Source organism: Petaurus breviceps, unplaced genomic scaffold (genome assembly GCF_028583685.1).
Source record: "Petaurus breviceps papuanus isolate PSGF00001 unplaced genomic scaffold, PetGlider_PUasm1.0 108, whole genome shotgun sequence".
Lineage (NCBI taxonomy): Eukaryota > Metazoa > Chordata > Mammalia > Diprotodontia > Petauridae > Petaurus > Petaurus breviceps.
In genome coordinates this window covers 3,625,834-3,643,947 of record NW_027185593.1, presented here as the reverse complement: position 1 = coordinate 3,643,947, position 18,114 = coordinate 3,625,834, and the positions used below count along the sequence as shown (strand labels likewise).

The following is an 18,114-nucleotide window of genomic DNA, read 5'->3' as shown; positions in this document are numbered from 1 at the left end:
AAGGGTTTTAAATGCCAAACAGAACACTTTGAATTTGATCCTGGAAGAAACAGAAACCACTGGAGTTTGCTGAGTAGGGGGAGATGACATAATTAGAAAATCATTTTAATGATTGATTGGAGTGGGGAGAGACTTGAGGTACACAGATCCCTTCCACCCCCCCACAAGTTATTGCAATAGGTCAGGTGTGAGGCGATGAGGGTCTGCACTAGAGGGGTAGCAGTGTCAGAAGAGAGAAGGGGGCATGTTGGAAGAGATACTAAAGAGGTAAAATCAATAGGCCCTGGCAACAGCTTGGATATGGGGACAGGAGGTGAGACAGAGTGAGGAATCCAGGCTGACTCAGGTTGCAAGCCTGATAGACTGGGAGGATGGTGGTGCCTCAATACAAAAGTAGCAAAAAGGAGGTGGGGGGTGTTTATTGGACACCCAGAGATGTCTGGGAGACATCTGAAGAGATGTCTGAAAGGCTACTGGAGACTGGAGGTCATCAGAGAGATTGGGTTAGGAAAGGTAGATTAAGGAATCATCAACACAGCTGAGAAATAACCCAAACAGTTTCCATAACTGGAATTTCCATTACCTAAGACCTCTTCAAGCACACTTCAATTCCAACCAATATAGGTTAAAAAATTGTTTGGTCTCTCAAAGAGATCCCTTTGACTCCTGACTTTATGGATCCCTCCTGACAAACCTGAGTAACCTTAAAATGTATTCTTTTCTCTCTTCTATCCAGTGAAATGAAGACCCTATTCCTAGTCTTTGATTCCACATCTACGTCTCTCCATCTGACTGTTCTTCATGCCATTGTAGGTCCTCTCATTATCTAACCTAGATCCTCAGTCCCCTTACAGTTCAGCAGTCTTGATGTATACTCCTAGTCCAAGAGCCCTAGAGTTTCAGTCAGGACCTCAGCTCAATTCTTCCACCCTCAATCTCCTTAACAATTATCTCCGTGAGGGATTCACAATATACATCTGCCTGTTAAAAAAAAAAAAAGTCATCCACCTTCCTTAGACCTCTATTTTGGAAAAGGGGTTTTCTATTCAACAGATCACATTTTAAGCAGTTGCTTTAATGACACTCATGAAGATATCCAATGATTTATTGAATTTGGAATTTCTTTCAATTGTAGTTATTGAGAAAAAAAAACATTCCAATGATGGAATTTATCATACCATGTTTGTGGGCATGCAGAAATAGGAGTCAAGCCAACTCAAAAAATAGTTCAACAGCTTAATCATCAAGTGGGCTTGAGATAGAAATGCAACAGGACAAAAAAGGTTGCTGCTTCAATTAATTCTACTCAGACAAGGAGATGAGTCAATGGTCTAATAAGTGCTTTCTACCATTGATATCTATGATTCACTGACTCCCATGGAATGTTTTTTTGCTCAGGAAAGAGGTCTCAGTGAAAAAAACAACTCAGCAGTGAATCATCTACACAGCTCAATGCAGCCAAAGGCTGCTAACAGCTAGCGACTACTCCCCTGCTGCAGTAGGACATTTTCTCTTTTGGTTATTTATATCAACCAAATTCTCTTCTGTGAGCAAATGATAAAAGGGGGGGAAACTACAAAAATCATGCTCTGAAGAAAACTATGCATGAGAAAAATGTTTGCAAAACCATACTTGAGAACCTAAGATTGGATGAATTTCCCTCTAACACATAAATTATAAAGAAAATTATAACAGGGGAAAAAAACCCTGAGAACTGGGATGTGTTAGACTAATTAGGAAGCAGCAGCAATGTATACTCATTTTGAACCCAATGACCATAAGCTAAGCTAAAAAAAAAAAAAACAAATAAACAAACCCTACCCTAAATTTAGGCTGAATTAGCAGAAGCATATTGTTCAAAACAAAGGAAAACCATGTCACTCACTGTACAGTGCAGGTAAGTCAGGCTTATGCACACCATGGTTTTTTTTTAATTTTTTTGGTCTTTATTAATTTGTTTACTTTTAGTTTACAGGATTCAATTCCACAATTCCTTGAGTTTCACACACCATGTTTTAAGAGGAAAAGGAACACCTGAGCCCTTAAGGATTCTGAAAGGCAGGATGGATCTTCCACTAAGCATATATGACAAAGGGATCAAAGACAGTAAAGAGCCCATGTGTAGAAAAAATGTACAGCAGCTTTTTATTCTCTATCAAAGATCTGGATCTAAGGGGTAAGTGCCCACAAATTAGAGACTTGCACAACAAATCTTAGAATATGAACATAATGTAGTCTTAATACCACACAACAAAATGAAACCTGGGAAGTATCATATGAACTGATGCAAAGTGAAATGAGCAAAACACCTTAGATAATGACTACAATAATAAAAGAGAAGACCTTTAAAAGACTTTCCAAATGCCAGTTGATGCAATGGACCTACAACAACTTTGGCACTGTCATTATCATTTCTTTGCACAAGTATTTCTAAAACATTTTTCCCCCATTTTTGTCCCATAAAATTAAAAAAAAAAACACTTTTTATTTATTTTTTATTTTTATTTATTTATGGGGCAGCTAGGTGGTGCCCTCTGATTATATGGGAGGGCATCAATGATCCAGGGGAAGCACTTTCTGAAAGGCTATGAATCCTCCCACAGGATGGTTTTTGTTGTTGTTTTGCTTTTTGGAGGGGGGGAAGGCAGGGCAATTGGTGTTAAGTGACTCACCCAACGTTACACAGCTAGTTAAGTGTTAAGTGTCTGAGGTCTGGATTTGAACTCAGGTCCTCCTTACTCCAGGGTTAATACTATATTCAATGTGCCACCTAGCTGCTGTGTCCCCCATCCCCCCCATAATGTTTTTAAAATGCATAAGAGAAAATACAAAGGATTACACAAAAAACCACCCAATTAATACTGAGTTATCAAAAATGCTTATGGACCCCAGAGGCCTTGTTGAGGCAGTCACCTCCTCTGAAAAGAGTAAGAATAAGAAAGGATGAGGTAAGATGTCAGGGTGTTTGGGGATTACAGAGAGGTGATATGGGGAATAGCTCATAGCAACAGCATTCCAGTTTCAGAAAGTCATGTCTAAGTCATCACCTAATGCCTCCAATTAGCCTCCTCATGCAATTAAGAATGGGTTTTTAACCCTGATTTGATAGGTACATGAGGGCAGTTGAACATCCTGGTCAGATAGAATGAGGGACCCCTAATGAGAAGCACATTTAAAGAGGCTGTGACGATAAGCCATGAGGTAGTAGGTCAGCTATGGAGATACTGGGGAAAGGCAAGCCCTGTGGGGAATCCAGGACCAGCAAAGTTTCATTCATTTTCATTCATTCATTCAAAGTTTCATTCATTCATTCATGAGTTCATTTTTAGGCGAGTCTTATTTTAAGGAGCTGACCAGATGCACTACAGACAAAGGCTAGAAGTGAAAATCTGGGTTTCATTCACTTAGAGATAACAAACTATATGTACCTTGTAAGCAGACAGGACTTCAGAGATGGCAGGAAAAGACAAATATAGAATCAAAAACAGCTTCTCAGAGGAAAAACTGAAGTAGGAGGTGTCACAGAAGAGGTCAAAAGGGGTATCTATTTTTAAAAACCCAGAAGCCTTTAGTGACAAAGGCAGCAAAGAGATGCCAAAAAATTAAGAGATATCACTGCTAGATTTGTCTAAGAAGAAGCCAGCGGTCACTTTGGCATGAGCAGTTTCTGAGTGAGGTCTGGTTAGACAGCACTTTGTCCAACAGTTCTGGGGCTTTAGCAAACTGTAAAACCCATGTGCAGGGCAAGTATGAGATTATACAGCAACCAAATAAGTAAATGCAATTTACAAAAGGGGCACTGCTGCCAGCAATGAGGAAGTGACAGTCCCTCTTACTGGGCCCTTGCCACAATGTAAAAGAGATAATAACCTTGGAGAGGCACCAGGACGGAGAGAGGCCCAGAGACCACCATCATGAAAATGTGAACCACCAGGGAATGTTTACCATGAAGAGATGAAGCAGGGCTAATGTCTTACCCTATGAAAGAATTTTACTTTGCCCCCACAGGGCGCAGAAACAAAAACAATGAGTATAAATTGCAAAGTCAATTTAGGCTCCATACTACTTAAACATTTCCAAGAGTAGAATGGGTAGGCCAGGGTAGGAGTCAGTTCCTGCTCACTGAAGGAATTCAGGCACAGACTGGATGTCCATTTTTTTTGTTTTGTTTTTTTAGGGGGGGAAGGCAAGGCAATTGGGGTTAAGTGACTTGGCCCAAGGTCACACAGCTAGTAAGTGTCAAGTGTCTGATGCTGGATTTGAACTCAGGTCCTCCAGACTCCAGGGCTGGTGCTCTATTCACTGAGCCACCTAGCTGCCCCTAGGATGTCTATTTCTTGACACCCAGTGAGGATTCTTTTTCAGGTATAGGCCAGAAAAGATGACCATTAAAATCCTTTCCAACTCAAAAATCCTGAGGGGGAGAAAAAGTATAGATTACACCTTTGAGGCAGCTGAGCTATGAATGAGAAAAGAAAAAGTATATCAGATAAAGCAGGGGTGGAGACAAGCAGTGGTTTGTTTGGCTTTCAAAACTAGAGAGAGCTAGACATACCTTAAAAGGAGAAGAAGTGGATAATTATGTCTTAAGAAAAAAGATGACAAGATGAAGGCAGGAACCTGTTCAGTAGGTAGACAGACTAGGTTAGTGCTGACCTAGTCCAATGCTCATTTGTTCTTAAAATGAGGAAAACTGAAGTCTAGAGAGACAAATGACTTAACTAAAGGTCACATTACAATATAGGGGCCGGAAAGGAACTAAAACCCAGGGCCAGGGTTCTCTTGCCACTAAACCTGCCTTACTGTATTGAACTGAGTTATTATTCTCAACAAATCGGCTTCCATGGATTTAATTACCATATCTATGTTAATGATTCTCAAACCTTCTAATCGGGTCCCAAACTCTCCAACTGCTTAATGAATTTTTATTAGTTGATTAACACATAATTTTATCATCTGGTTCTTAAAAAGCACTATATTTGGGGCATGTAATATTTAAATGATATAAATACCAAGAAAAGCTTTAATCCTATTTGTGACACCAACTTCTAAACCCCAATTTTCACAAGTTAGTTTTCCTTCTTTAAACTTATTATTGTCAACCAAAGGAAGTCAAAGAGTTAATTTTCACTTCAGTAAGAGTAAACCCATTTGAGCTCTGATTAAGAAGGGCACTCATAAAAATGGAGGTCAGCATCAGAAAATATTTTCTGAGTCACAGGGAGAGATTACTCACCATGCTCTATTCAACACAGCACGGTAAGGACACAACTGCTCACCATGTATTCATTAGAAAATCATGGCCTTTCCCTTTGAAGGAAGCAGAAGGCGGGGGAAAAAAGTCATACTTTCAGTTTTGTATATAAGCCAGTGGGAGGCTATATCTGAAACACCCTTGCATCTCCTCCCACTGCCTTAATTAGTCTTGAAGGGAAATATATGTTTCACATCATCTTCCTAGGTTCTTTCCAAGTCCTGACAAGCATATGTATGTCAGTTAAACAGAGTTATTTTCAATCCATTTAAATAGGTTAGGGCTCCTATCTTGGATTCGGCCCTACCACTGCTTTAAAAAAAAAAAATACTGCAACAGCCTAAATAGCAAGGTAAATTGTTGATGAAACTTGACTATCCACTGAATGTGAGAAAAGCTTTTTTGTATTTACTTTCTACTAACTGAAACTTCCATTTTCTATGGAGGAATCTGTCCAAAGTTTGGAATAAGAAATGGAAGAATCTTGGAAGTCCATTAAGTCTAGCCCTCTGACTTTACAGACATGAGGAAACTGAATCCCAGAAATGACTTGCCCAAAGTCACTAAACTGCCACAGGAATTAGTAGCTACATGGACAACCATGTTTTGTTTGCTCCTAAAAATTAAAATATGCTAACTTATTTCAACTTTAATTCAAATAAGTAACTCCACAACATTTCAAAAATCACTCATTTTCTTCAACTTGGTACTCACAAATTAAGAAATTTCATGAGATTAGTAATCACAAAATACATTTTTCTAAAAGAGAAAGATCACCCATTTTCCTTTGAAAATGTTTCATCCCTCAAAAGCAGTAACCCAAAGTGGAATAAAAAAAATGGCCTTAAAAAATGTAAAAAGTGCCACTTTGGATTAACGCTCCTTAAATACAGTCTCCTAAACCTCACTGTACTCCTACCACCCAAGAACCCAAAGTGAATTGTGCAGTGAAACTAAGAAATGTTCTGCTGACGTCAAACAGCTCTGGAAGGATGGCAACACACACGTACCCCACTCCTGCCAAATGAAGTCTGAGCCAGCGAGGGAAAAAAAGTCTGTACTTCAGGACAGACCAACATTAGAAAGCCAGGGGACTGCAACGTTCAAAACAGGAGTTCTTCCTAACCCAGGAAGCCAAAAAAACATCAAGTGCACCACACTTAAGGTGCAAATACCCTTTTCTATAACAATATTAAAAAAGGCATACAGTCTCTTCAACCAAGCTGTTGGAAAGAAAATATGCCACTGTCTCCAGATGACACTTTATTTTTGTAAAATTGCAACTCAGCAAGGCAAATTCATCCAAAAATAAGATGTTTCTTAAATTTATAAATAGAGCCCTCCCCCCCAAAAAAAGAACTCTCAAAGAGAAATGCAAAGAATGGCATGAAAATCTCTTAACACATTTAAAAATACCGTATCACCTATTTTGTCTTTTTAAAAAGGCAATTAACCACAACTAGTATGCACCTGAATGTAACTAGTACTATTTCCCAGGAAACATTTGTCTATAATCTAATAAGATTAGGAGACAAGGTTAAAAAAGCTTTTCTTATTATACCGTCAACTGAAAGATTTCCCCTCCCCCTCTGTCTATACTGTATACACAGACCCAAACACACCCAGAGCTGCCCTGCAGGAAAAGCTGCATTAACTGCTTGAGTGCTGGAAGGCACAACATCTCTCTGGAAACAGGATGACCAAAAATAGAAAGTCCTGGTATAGGCAGGACTTTGGGAAACCAGAGTTGGCCAGAATTAGGTACCCCAAAACCCTGCATCAAAGGCAAGTGTTAGCCATTTCTACTTGACCCCAAAGCTAGATGCTTCCAATAACGCATACACATACATAAGTGTATTCTTTGAGTCCAAAAGAGGAATGGCCTAACAAGGATTTTCTTAGATCAAGCTTCAGTATGTTTGATTCTATCAAACATCTCCACCCCCACTCCCCAACAAAACTTTCAAAGTAAAATGTCACCTAAATAGATAATCATTTGTTGCCATTTACTTTCTTTCTACAATACATTCAATTCAGCCAGTAGAGTAAGAAACATAAAGAAATATTTCTGTCCTGAGGGGTAGAGGAGTGTTGTACCAACAAATGTAGTGGGTTTTATCAAGTATGTGAGCCATTTGTAAATTTCCATTTGGTTGAGAGGCTTTTCTAGTTTAAACATAGATGCTGTCATGGGGGGTGGGAGAGGTCATTAAACAGATCCTACAATGCAGAAGGAGCCAACACAAATCCATTCTAAAATTTTAAAAAAAAAATGAGGGGACAAAGGCTGTTTACCCTGCAGAACAATCTGAAGTGCTTGTAGGCTATTAATACAACAGATTAATTAAAACCAAGAACCATCTTAAATCCACTCAAATGGAAGATAAAATTGAGATTCTATATAATGAAAATTAAACAGAAATATTGGTAAAGTAGAACAGACATTAGGGAAAACAAGTCTTATGCATAAACACTGTCCTATTTCCCAAGAGAATGGGAGCAGGAGAAAAACACTAAGAGGGGTGCACTGATGGCCTGACTGCCCCCATAAACCAACTACTCTGAAGACTGACCTCCACTGACACAAATGCATCTTCTTAGAAAGTTTCAGAAACCAACATTTCTGCAGTGGAAAATTGTAAGCTCTTCGAGGAAAAAAAAATTTTTCAACTTTTCCCCCTTTAATTAATCAGATTTCTTTTCCTCCTCCTCCCCAGCTCTTTGCTTAACTGTCAAGACTGATGAGCCATTTTAGAAACCAAATTCCCCTATTGCTTCTGCATTTTTCTTTTTTTAAAAAGGAATCATGCCCACATGACTGAAGGGGAGGGAGAAGAGAGGAGGAGCTGAAAACCAGGGGGGAAAATTACAAAAATAACTTCAACTGCCCAATTTCACAGGCTGCCTAGGTTCCTGGGTACTTCGTGTGATTGATGAGAGTGTGTGGTGCCCTCAGTCACTTGCCACCCACCTCCACCCTCATCATATACCAGAGGGAGGGTTAGCCAAATATCCAAGTACCCCACCAACAAAAACGGGGCAGGGGGAGAGTGGGCAGAGGCGAGGCTCTGAGAGACCTGCCTAGATTAGACCGGAACGTTGTGGAAGGGGAGTTTGGAATTAGTGTGGGTTATTTTGGACCGGGAAGGGAAGGGAAGGGGTGGGTGGTAGTAAATGTTCTGGGCGTGAAAGACGTGCGAGGGGAGAATGGATGGGAGGGGGGCGCCTTGCCTGGGACATGGCAGAAACCGCTGAGTAACTAGGTAATCGGTGAGGGGAGAAACCCGAAGCAGGTAAACAGAGCAAGAGAGGGCTTAGGCAGAAAAGGGGTCCAGAGATACAGCCAAGGTGGGGAGGAACATGTATGAAATTAAGAAACAATCCAAAGGGGCAAAAGGGTGGTAACCCCATAAAGGGCTCACCAGGAGCCTAAGGGTTTGGTGGGAAGAATTCAGGAGGGGAATGTTCAGAATTCAAAGGTGAAGTAGAGGTAAAGGGGAGGCAACGAACGGGCAATTAAGAGTGAGCGCTAAAAGAGGTCAATCAAGAAGGCTGACTTAGCATACAGTACCTGACATACAGTAGGCACTTAATAAATGTTCACTGATTGATTGATTCAATTAAATTGAAGGGGTTTAGGGAGCCTTCTGAGAGTGGTACTGTGAGCCTAGCGGTAAGACCAGAAGTTTTGTTGGGGGAGGGGGCTGAGGGGGGCCTGGAGAGAGGGTGCTCAAGGGCACGGGGGTGGTAGCCCAAGCAAGGGGCTTTGGCAGGAGCCTGGAAATTTGGGGGGGCAAGGGGAGTTTGGAAGCAAAGGGCGGGGGGCTGAGGGGAGGGAAGCTCGCTGCGGGGCACGAGCAGGGCAGCCCACGGCAGGGGCTCGGCAGGAGCCTCTAAGTTTGGGGAGGAGAGGGTTGTCCGGAGCTGGAGCGGAGGGCTCGGGGAAAGCCAAAGGGCAGACCCGAGCCCGGGCGTCCCAGGACGCCGAGAAGGGTGCCGATGGGGAGGGGGCGGCCTGGGGCTGGGGGGCACATGTCCCGACGCGGGCACCCTCTCGGCCCCGCGGGGTCGGCCGAGGGACACACTCGCACACGCACACGCAAGGCACAGCGGGGCCGGGGCACGGATACTCACATAGACCGGCAGGGGCCACGGGTACACGGCGGGCTCAGCTCCCACGGGCGACTTGAGCCTCAGTTCCAGCTTCTCACCCATGATCGCGAGCGCGGCCGCCGCTGCACCATACTAGTGGGCGCGGGCGCGGGGCGGGCGCAGCGGGGCCGGCGGGCGGGCAGGCGGGCTGGCGACCGCGGGGACGGTTGGCCGCGGGAGGGCGGCTGGGGGCGGGCGGGCAACGAGGGAGGAGGGGCGCGAGCGGCGGCTGCGGGGGCAGGGGGAGGCGGAGGCCCGGGAGTCACGACTGGCGGAGGCGGCGGCGGCAGCGGGGCCGCGGGCTCTGTCTCTCCCACCCTCCCTCGCTCCCTCCCTAGCTGGCTCGCTGGCTCTTTTGTAGTTACAGCCCCCGGGTCTCCAGCGCCGCCGCCATCTTGGGCCGGCGTGAGGCGAGCACAATGAGCCAGGGGCTGGGCGAAACCACGCCTCCGACGCGAGGGGGCGGGGCCGAGCGGCACGCACGGCCCCGGAGGGCCCGCCCTCCCTCCACCGCGCTCTCCTCCCCCGCCCCCTCAGGCTCTCCCTTCCTGTCCTCAGCTGCCCTCCTCCCTCCCCTCCCGCGGGCAGCCTCGGGGATGCCTGCGCGAGCCTCTGAGCTGCTCCTCCGCCTCCGCTGCTTGCAAAAGATGGGGGCGGGGATGAAAGCTTAGACGCACTAGCCCCTTCTTGGACTTGAAAAAGGCTTTAGCGAGCCTCTTTACAAATGGGGAAACTGAGGCCGTCAGAAGGGAAGTGAATTGTCCAAGGTCTCAAAAGGGTAGCAGGGGGATATTCGAACCCCAGTGATCCTCGGGTTTATGTCTTACGCCGAGCAGGTGACTTAAGCAAGGAACCCAGAGCCTAGTGAGTCTGCATACCCAGGCAGAGTGAGAAAAGGAGCCCGGATTGAGGATGCAGATGGCACCCCCTGCCATGTGCTTCCTGGATCCCTGCAGGGGAGAAGCATTTCAGAGAAGGATGCAGTCTTAAGGGATCCATCAGAAACTTCCTGACTTTGCTCCCCACCCCCTGCACCAACACCATCCAAGCTAATGGGAGGAGGAGGAAACTCAGTCTACTCCCCCTTGGTGGAGGGTTTTACCCCGGGTTTTGTCAGATTTTATGTCTAAGGAACCTGATAAGGTCAAAGGTAGGTGACTCACAATGAAGGCGCTATAGTGTAATGGGGAAAAATACTGGCTTGGCAAGCAGGAAACTTGGTTTCTAATCTCTGTGCTGATCGATAATTGACTGGGTAACTTGGAATGAAGTCATGGCCCTCTGGAACTCAGTTTCCCTATAGGTAAAATGGGGGAAGTACTGTTTTTCTGTTCTCATTCTCTTACCTGATGCTTAATAAATATTTAATAAATTTAATTCAGTTGATGGACTGAGACTAAATCTTATGATTTCTTATTCCTTCACTTAAACATTTAGGGGTCATTTATATGCCAAAAGCTGAATATTTTAATCTGGTTTGTATATTTTGGGGAAGGGGGTTTGAATAGGTCAGAACAAGGAAACTGGAAAAATTCACTTCATGACTTTGCATAGGGTAGGTCCTGATGCAGGATATTATTTATTACTTGCCTTTCTAAGCCTCCGGCCTCTCACTCAGCAAATCCTGCTATGGGAATCTTAAGAGATAAAAAGGGATCATAGGATTTACAGTTGGGAGAAGACCATAAAGACCATCTGGTCCAACCCCATCATTTTACTGTTGAGAAAACTGAGTCCCCAAAATGAGATGTGTCCTACCCAAGGTCAGAGAAAAGGATTAAGCTCCAAGTTCTCTTCAGATCTAGTGTACGCCATGCTACCACCTCTTCATGACCTTAAAAGATCATCTAGTCCACTGTCCTACCCCATGGAAGAGTCCCCAGTAAAGCATCCTAGACAGGGCCATCAGACCTATTTAAACACATTTATGGGGAGCTCACTGCCTGAGGAGGCAACTAATTTCATGATTGAATATCTGTAATTGTTAGGACCTTCCTCTATATTTAGTCAAGTTTTCCATCACATTCAATTCCTCCCAGAGCCATACCTAACTAACTAAGGTTGTATGATCAGGGCTTTGGCCCTTAGTGCCAGTGTTAAAAGATGCTGATCATGATGATAAACAATCCTTTGACTGTGTGGAAATAACCAAATGGCTCCTAGTAGCAAGAATCATTAGTTGTAGGAAAATTATCAAATGAGTAGCTGTGAAACTACACTAGGTGCATCCCTAATCCACCTGGTTCATCAGGCCTGACCCACCAACAGCAACCTTAACCCAAATATTCCAAAAACTCTGCCTACCTCTCTACCATACTGTCTTCCCAGCCCCCACCCAACTGACAGCATATTTAATTCTCTGTCTTTATGAAGGTTTTTGGAACTTGTCTCCAGCACAAAAATTCCTACCTAGGATTCTGTTTCCACCCATTGGTCCTAATTCTACTGCAAGGAGGACCAAAGCCTTTGATACCTATACTACACAGGCTGAGTGCCCAGCATCTGTTCGGCCAGTCTGGCTGAGCCCAAGGAATTTCCCAAAGGCCTTAAGGCAGCAGCTCTATGGTAGTGTCCATTAGCCAGCAGAGTGAAGCAGGATTACATAACAGGGCCAGTCTGAGGCCATCTATTTTAAGCAGCCATCCTCAAGAATGCAACGGTAGACCAGGAAGCTAGTATCAGGCTCTGTGTCCTAGGAAAACCTTTTGATAAGCCAGGCTCAAAACACAACATCTATCCCTAGAGTCCTCCTCCAGCCTGTTTATGCCACAGTGGCCCTATTAAGATACATATGTACTGACATCTATGTGTACCAGGCAGGAGGGGAGAGATTCTAAAAATCATAGAAACTGCAACAATTGCTGTCGTTCTTGTTGTAGCAATTAGAAGATTTCTACATACCCTTCTATCTCTGTCTAGGGAATTAAACTGATTGATGATAACAATCTAAGCATTTTGAAACTTCAGTGTTCATCCTCTATAAAATGAGAGGCAAGCTTAAAGCAATCAATGCTATTCTGGGTTTGCAGTCAGGAGATCTGAATTCAAGTCTCATCACTAACCTATGGATTCATTTAACATCTCTATGCTGATGATTTTCAGATCTCTTTATCCAGGCCTAAACTCTCTGCTGACCTGCAGTCTCAAATCCCCAACTGCCTATTAGATCCATAGACATCTTAAACTCAACATGTCTAGAACCAATCTCTATTTGTTCCCCAAAACCATTCCCCTAAACATTCCTATAGTAATTAAGAGTACCAACAATTTCCCAGTTTCTGACTCCCAACCCAGGTGTCATCTTCAACTTTTCATTAGAGCTCACCTATCCCTCGCTCCCTTCCTCCCCATTCCAGTATGATACCAAGGCCTGTCAATTTCACCTTTGAACATTTCTGGAATATGCCCACTTCTCTTCTTTGCCCTTGCTAGCCCTCTAGCGAAGGCTCTCATCACCCAGCACTTGGACTGCTACAATAGTTTGCTTGTGGGTTGTCCTGGGACAAGTCTCTGCCCACCCCAGTTCATCTCACAGCATTTACTTAGCTGTTAAAAGGGTCTTCCTAAAGTGCAGGTCTGACCATGTCACTCCTTCCTCAAAAATTCAAGTGATTCCCTTGAAACTGAGGTCTAGGATGAAAAATAAAATCCTCTGGTTTTCCAAGCCCTTCACAACACCTGCCCATTCTTCTTACAACCCTCCCCCCCTCCATCACATGACCTTGGCCTTTTTGCCATCTCTCAAATAACACCCTCCATCTTTCTGCTCCAGAATTTTCCCTGGCTGACCCTCATGGCTGGAATTCTCCCCCTCCTCATCTCTACCTCCAGACTTCCCTGCTTCCTTCATGTCTCATCTAAAGTCCCACCTTCTACAAAAAGTCTTTCCCAGGCCTCCTGAATCTTACTGCCTTCCCGCTGTAATCACTTCCATTTATTTATACACAGTTGTTGGTATATTGTCTTTCCCATTAAATTATCAACTCTTTAAGATCTGGGGTTACCTTTTATCTTTCTTTGTATCCTCAGAGTTTAGTACAGTACCTAGCACACAATAGGTGCTTAATAAATGTTTACTGACTGACCAACTATGAACTTGGGCAAGTCACTATGTGCTTCTATGTGTCTCAGAGTATTTCTCAGGATTGATCTAAGAACTAAATCATAAAGTGAATGGATTTTCAATATGTAGAATTCACTAATGAAATCACAGATTATAAAAAAAATTTGTTGTTGCTGTTCAGTTGTTTTCAGTCATATCCAACTCTTTGTGACCCCATTTGGGTTGGGTTTGTTTGTTTTTGGCAGAGATATTGGAGTAATTTTACCATTTCCTTCTCCTGTTCATTTTATAGATGAGGAAACTGAGGCAAACAGGATTAAGTGACTTGCCCAGAGTCACATAGCTGGTAAGTATCTGAAGCAGAAATTTGAACTCAGGAAGATGAATCTTCCTGATTCCAAACCCAGCCAGTATATTTTGCTTAAAAAGAGAATGCTGACCCAGATGTTTCATAGAATCATAGATTTAGAGCTGGAAGGATTTCCTCCTTTTAGAAGTGAAAACTCTCCAGAGAAGTGAGTGACTTACCTAGCTAGGATCACACAGCAAATATCTAAGGAAAGGTTAAAACCCAGCACTTACTGAGTCCAGGTCCAGTGCTCTAAAATTCCTAAAAGCTAAGCCAGGCAGCAGGGATGTGATTAACACCAAAAAAGGAAGAGGGGAAAAATGAACCCCACAGCTCATTTTGGGGTTTAATCTACATTTTTAACATTTTCTCCATCTCTTTCTTAAATCTAGACCAGGACTGCACAACCTGTGGCCCAAGGTCCTCTACATTTTTCAAGGGCAATCCAAAATCCTTGAGCCTGCAAGCTGAGAAAAAGCCACCCTCAGACCACAGGTTGACTTTCATTGTACGCCTGCCTGGAAGGGACCTTAAAGATTCTCTTGTTCAGTGGTTTCCAAACTTTACATAATTACACTCCTCTCATAATAAAAATCATGCCCCCCCCCATACTTTTCATAAAACAATCTACATGAATAATTTACTTAAGCTTATATTTTATTCAGACATTATTGCAATTTTTACAACACAAAAATAATAAAATAGGGGAACATTTCTTGATTAAAAATACTTTGCAAGGGGAGGCTAGGTGGCACAGTGAGTAAAGTGCTGGCCCCTGGAGTTCAGGAAGACCAGAGTTTGGTTCCGGCCTCAGACACTTAACATCCACACAAAAAATACTAGCCGTGTAACCTTAACCCCAACTGCCCTCCAAAAAGAAAAAAAAAATACTTTGCAAATCACATATTTATAACAAAATGATAATCATAATTATGTTGCTAATTTAATTAATTAGAAAAATTAGTAAAGATTTAAATAGTAATTTCGATAAAAAGTGATATATGGGTTTAGTGGGGTTTTTTGTAAAGTTTCTCAGAACATGGTTTTAGTGACACTACTACTTGTAATTCTTTTTCAACTAAGATATTTTGTCTTTATGATAAATCTACAGCAAAAAAAAAAAACAACAACCCTTTTTTACACAATTAAGATATTGGTGGTATATAAGGTATAGGAGATAGAATACTGACCATGGAATCAGAAAAACTTAAGTCCTTCTGTCTCAGACCCTCATTATTAGTGTGACCCTGAGCAGGTCACTTGACCTCTTCCAGCCTCAGTTTCCTTATCTATACAATGTGAATAATACCTACTTCCCAGGGTTGTGAAGATCAAATCAACTAAAACCCTCCTTTTCCAGGACTTCCCTCATTTTGGATTCTTTGACTTCACCAACTCCTTCTCACCTTTTCCACTCTATTTTTGTATTAATGATCCTCATTAGATTGTAAACTCCTTGAGGGCAAGAACTACCTTTCTTTTTTATATTTGTTTCCCCAGCACTTAACATATATAGTACCTGTAACCTAGTAGGTACTTATTTAATACATGTTTATCATCTATTGACTAAACCAAGTGAGAAAATAAATGTAAAATGTACATACATATGTATATGTAAATATAAACTATAGCAAATTTTAAAGGACTATATACTTGTTCGCTATAGTAATTATCCAGTACTCTTCCCACAGGACTGCATTGCAACTAATCCTGCCTATTCAGTTTGCAGCTGAGAGCCCAAGAGGATTTATGGTGGTGTAGATGTGGTCCTGAACTTGGTCAGGAAGATCTGGGTTTGAATTCTCCCACTCTCCTTACTAGCTGTGTGACCCTGGGCAACTTAAGACCCTGAGCCTCAGCTTTTCCATTTATAGGATTATAATAGTTCTTCCCTCTTAGGTTGTTGTAAGGATCAAATGAGATAATCTATTCAAAGTATTCTGTAAATCTTAAAGCAAATACCAGGTGTCTCAAATTCTGGCCTTCTCTTTCCAAACCCAGGTCCCCAGAATAGTTTAGTGACTAGATCAGCTGGACTACAAGTCAAGAAGACCTGGGATTAAATCCAGCTTCTTGAAATTATTATGGGTGGAATCCTGAGCAAGTTACTTACTCTCTCTGAGCCTGAGTTTTCCCATCTGAACAATGGCCACAATAACAAGACCTATTTCACCAAGTTGTTATTAGGATCAAATGAGATGATGTCTATGGTCATACTTTAGAAGCATTGAATGAATGTAATACTCTAAACTATTTCTCCAGTTTGCAATAAAACTCCTGGATTGAGTCTCACAGAGAAGGCAAAAAGACAACAATCTTCTGCACTTCAATAGGTACCCTGCAGATACACACTTTTGTCACAGAGGCTCATAAGGATCCACTAGTGTGTTTCCCATTAACAGCCAGCCTGTTGTATTGTGGAAATGTGTTTAATATGATTGTACATGTTAACCTATATCAGATTGCATGCCATACTGGGAAAGGGGGAAGGGGATGGAGAGGAAAAAATTTTAGAACTCAAAAGTTTGTAAAAGTGAATGTTGAAAATTAAGAACAAATAAACAAAAAAAATTTTTTTAAGCAATTAATTAGTCATGTCCATCTTTGTGACCCCATTTGGGCACTTGAGGCTTTCTTGGCAAAGATACTGCAGGGGTTGACCATTTCCTTCTCCACTTCATTTTACAGATGAGAAAACTGAGGCAAACAGGGTTAAGTGACTTGCCCAAGGTCACACAGCTAGTAAGTGTCTGAGGTCAGATCTGAACTCAGGAAGATTAATCTTCTTGACTCCAGGTCAGGGACTCTATCCACTGCACCACGGAGATCCCTCTAATAAACATGATTAGAAGGGATAAAAAGGATTTACCAAGATGATATCAAAACAGTAGCTACAAACTTTGTGTCTTGCAGGCATGCCTCATTTTGTTTTGCCAAGCAGAAGTGTTTTTAAAAAATTGAAGGTTTCTGGGAACCTTGTGTCGAGGAAGTCTAAAGGTGCCATTTTTCCAACATCATGTATTCATATCATGTCTCTGTCACATTTTGGTAATTCTCACAACATTTTAAACTTTTTCATTATTATTACATCTACAATCATCTTTGGTGTTACTACTGTTATGGGGGGGAGCCACAGATCACCCCCACAAAAGACAGGAGAAATTAATTGATAAATGTTGTGTATGTTCTCTTCCATTGTCTAGGTGTTCTATTCCCTGTCTCTCTCCACCTCTTCTGAGGCCTCTGTGTTCCCTGAGACAGTAATATTGAAATTGGGCCATTTACTAACCCTACGATGTCCTCTAAGTGTTCAAGGGGAAGGAAGAGATAATCCATGTGGCAGACTTCATTGTTGTCTTATTTTAAGGAATTGCCACAGCCACCCCAACGTTCAGCAGCCACCACCCCGTTCAGTCAGCAGCCATCAACATTGATTTGATTCAAGACTCTCCATTGGCAAAAAGATTAGGACTCACTGAAGATGTTGGCTAGTATTTTTTATTTAGCAATAAAGTATTTTTTAATTAAGGTATGTACAATATTTAATACATACTATTGCACACTTAGTAGACTATAGTATAGTATAAACATAAATATTATAGACACTGGGAAATCAAAAATTCATGTATCTGGCTTTATTGTGATACTCACTTTACCACAGTGGTCTAGAACCAAACCCATAATATCTCCAAGGTATGCATGGATATTGACTAGGTTTGGGGGGAATAAATTGGTGAAGAACCAACGTTCCATAAATATGCAAGCTATTATTATTTACCATACATTGTCCCTAAGCCCTGACTTTGAACTCTAGAAGTCACTTTATATTGATGAGTCTCCATAAAAGGTGGAAGAACGATCTAGTCCAGCTTCTCACCCATGAGAATTTTGACTGAACATCATCCAATCTTCGATGGAACACCAACTAGGGAATCTACCATGTTTGAAGAGAGTCCGGACCATTGCTAGACAGTGCTAGTACTTAGGAAGTTATTCCTTTATCCTGAAATGAAATCCTACTCCTTTGTAAGTAGTCAGACCTGCCTGGCCTGGCCTTGCTTGGCCTATATAAACCAGGGAGAGGGTGGATCGTTTGGCCAGTTTTTGAGCCAAGGGGAGGGACTGAAAACAGTAAATAGCTCTGTAAAGCCACAGATAAAACACAAAGTAACTCCTAGGTTGGGCTTCTTGTTAGAACACTGGCTTCTTCAGCCACACCCACATAGGTGGGTAGCAATTCTATTCCAACAGGCATTTATTAAACAGCCCTTACTTATCCAGTCCTCAAACAGGAGC

At 42.3% G+C, this 18,114-nt stretch overlaps 1 protein-coding gene and 1 long non-coding RNA gene across 11 annotated transcripts in view; one reads left to right on the top strand and one right to left on the bottom strand.

Annotated features, from left to right (window-relative positions):
- The window catches only part of DOT1L (DOT1 like histone lysine methyltransferase), a 123,422-nt gene extending 113,889 nt beyond the window's left edge, over positions 1-9,533 (bottom strand). For 8 of the 9 annotated variants that reach the window (XM_069073617.1, XM_069073711.1, XM_069073758.1 and 5 more), the window contains exon 1: positions 9,389-9,533. In XM_069073617.1, coding sequence (XP_068929718.1) covers positions 9,389-9,469 — 81 coding nt within the window. In that variant the 5' untranslated portion in view covers positions 9,470-9,533. Of the gene's footprint in view, positions 1-5,236; positions 5,496-9,388 lie in introns of those variants that run through there. The other variant, XM_069073667.1, reaches the window with a different exon arrangement.
- On the top strand, positions 8,030-17,853 carry LOC138151297 (uncharacterized). Of its 2 annotated transcripts, none has more exons than XR_011165796.1 (3): positions 8,030-8,547; positions 13,762-13,815; positions 17,022-17,853. It is a non-coding gene; the product is annotated as an uncharacterized lncRNA (long non-coding RNA). The 2 variants fall into 2 exon arrangements; XR_011165803.1 differs by lacking the exon at positions 8,030-8,547 and adding an exon at positions 8,559-8,927.
- Positions 17,854-18,114: the final 261 nt, after the last annotated feature.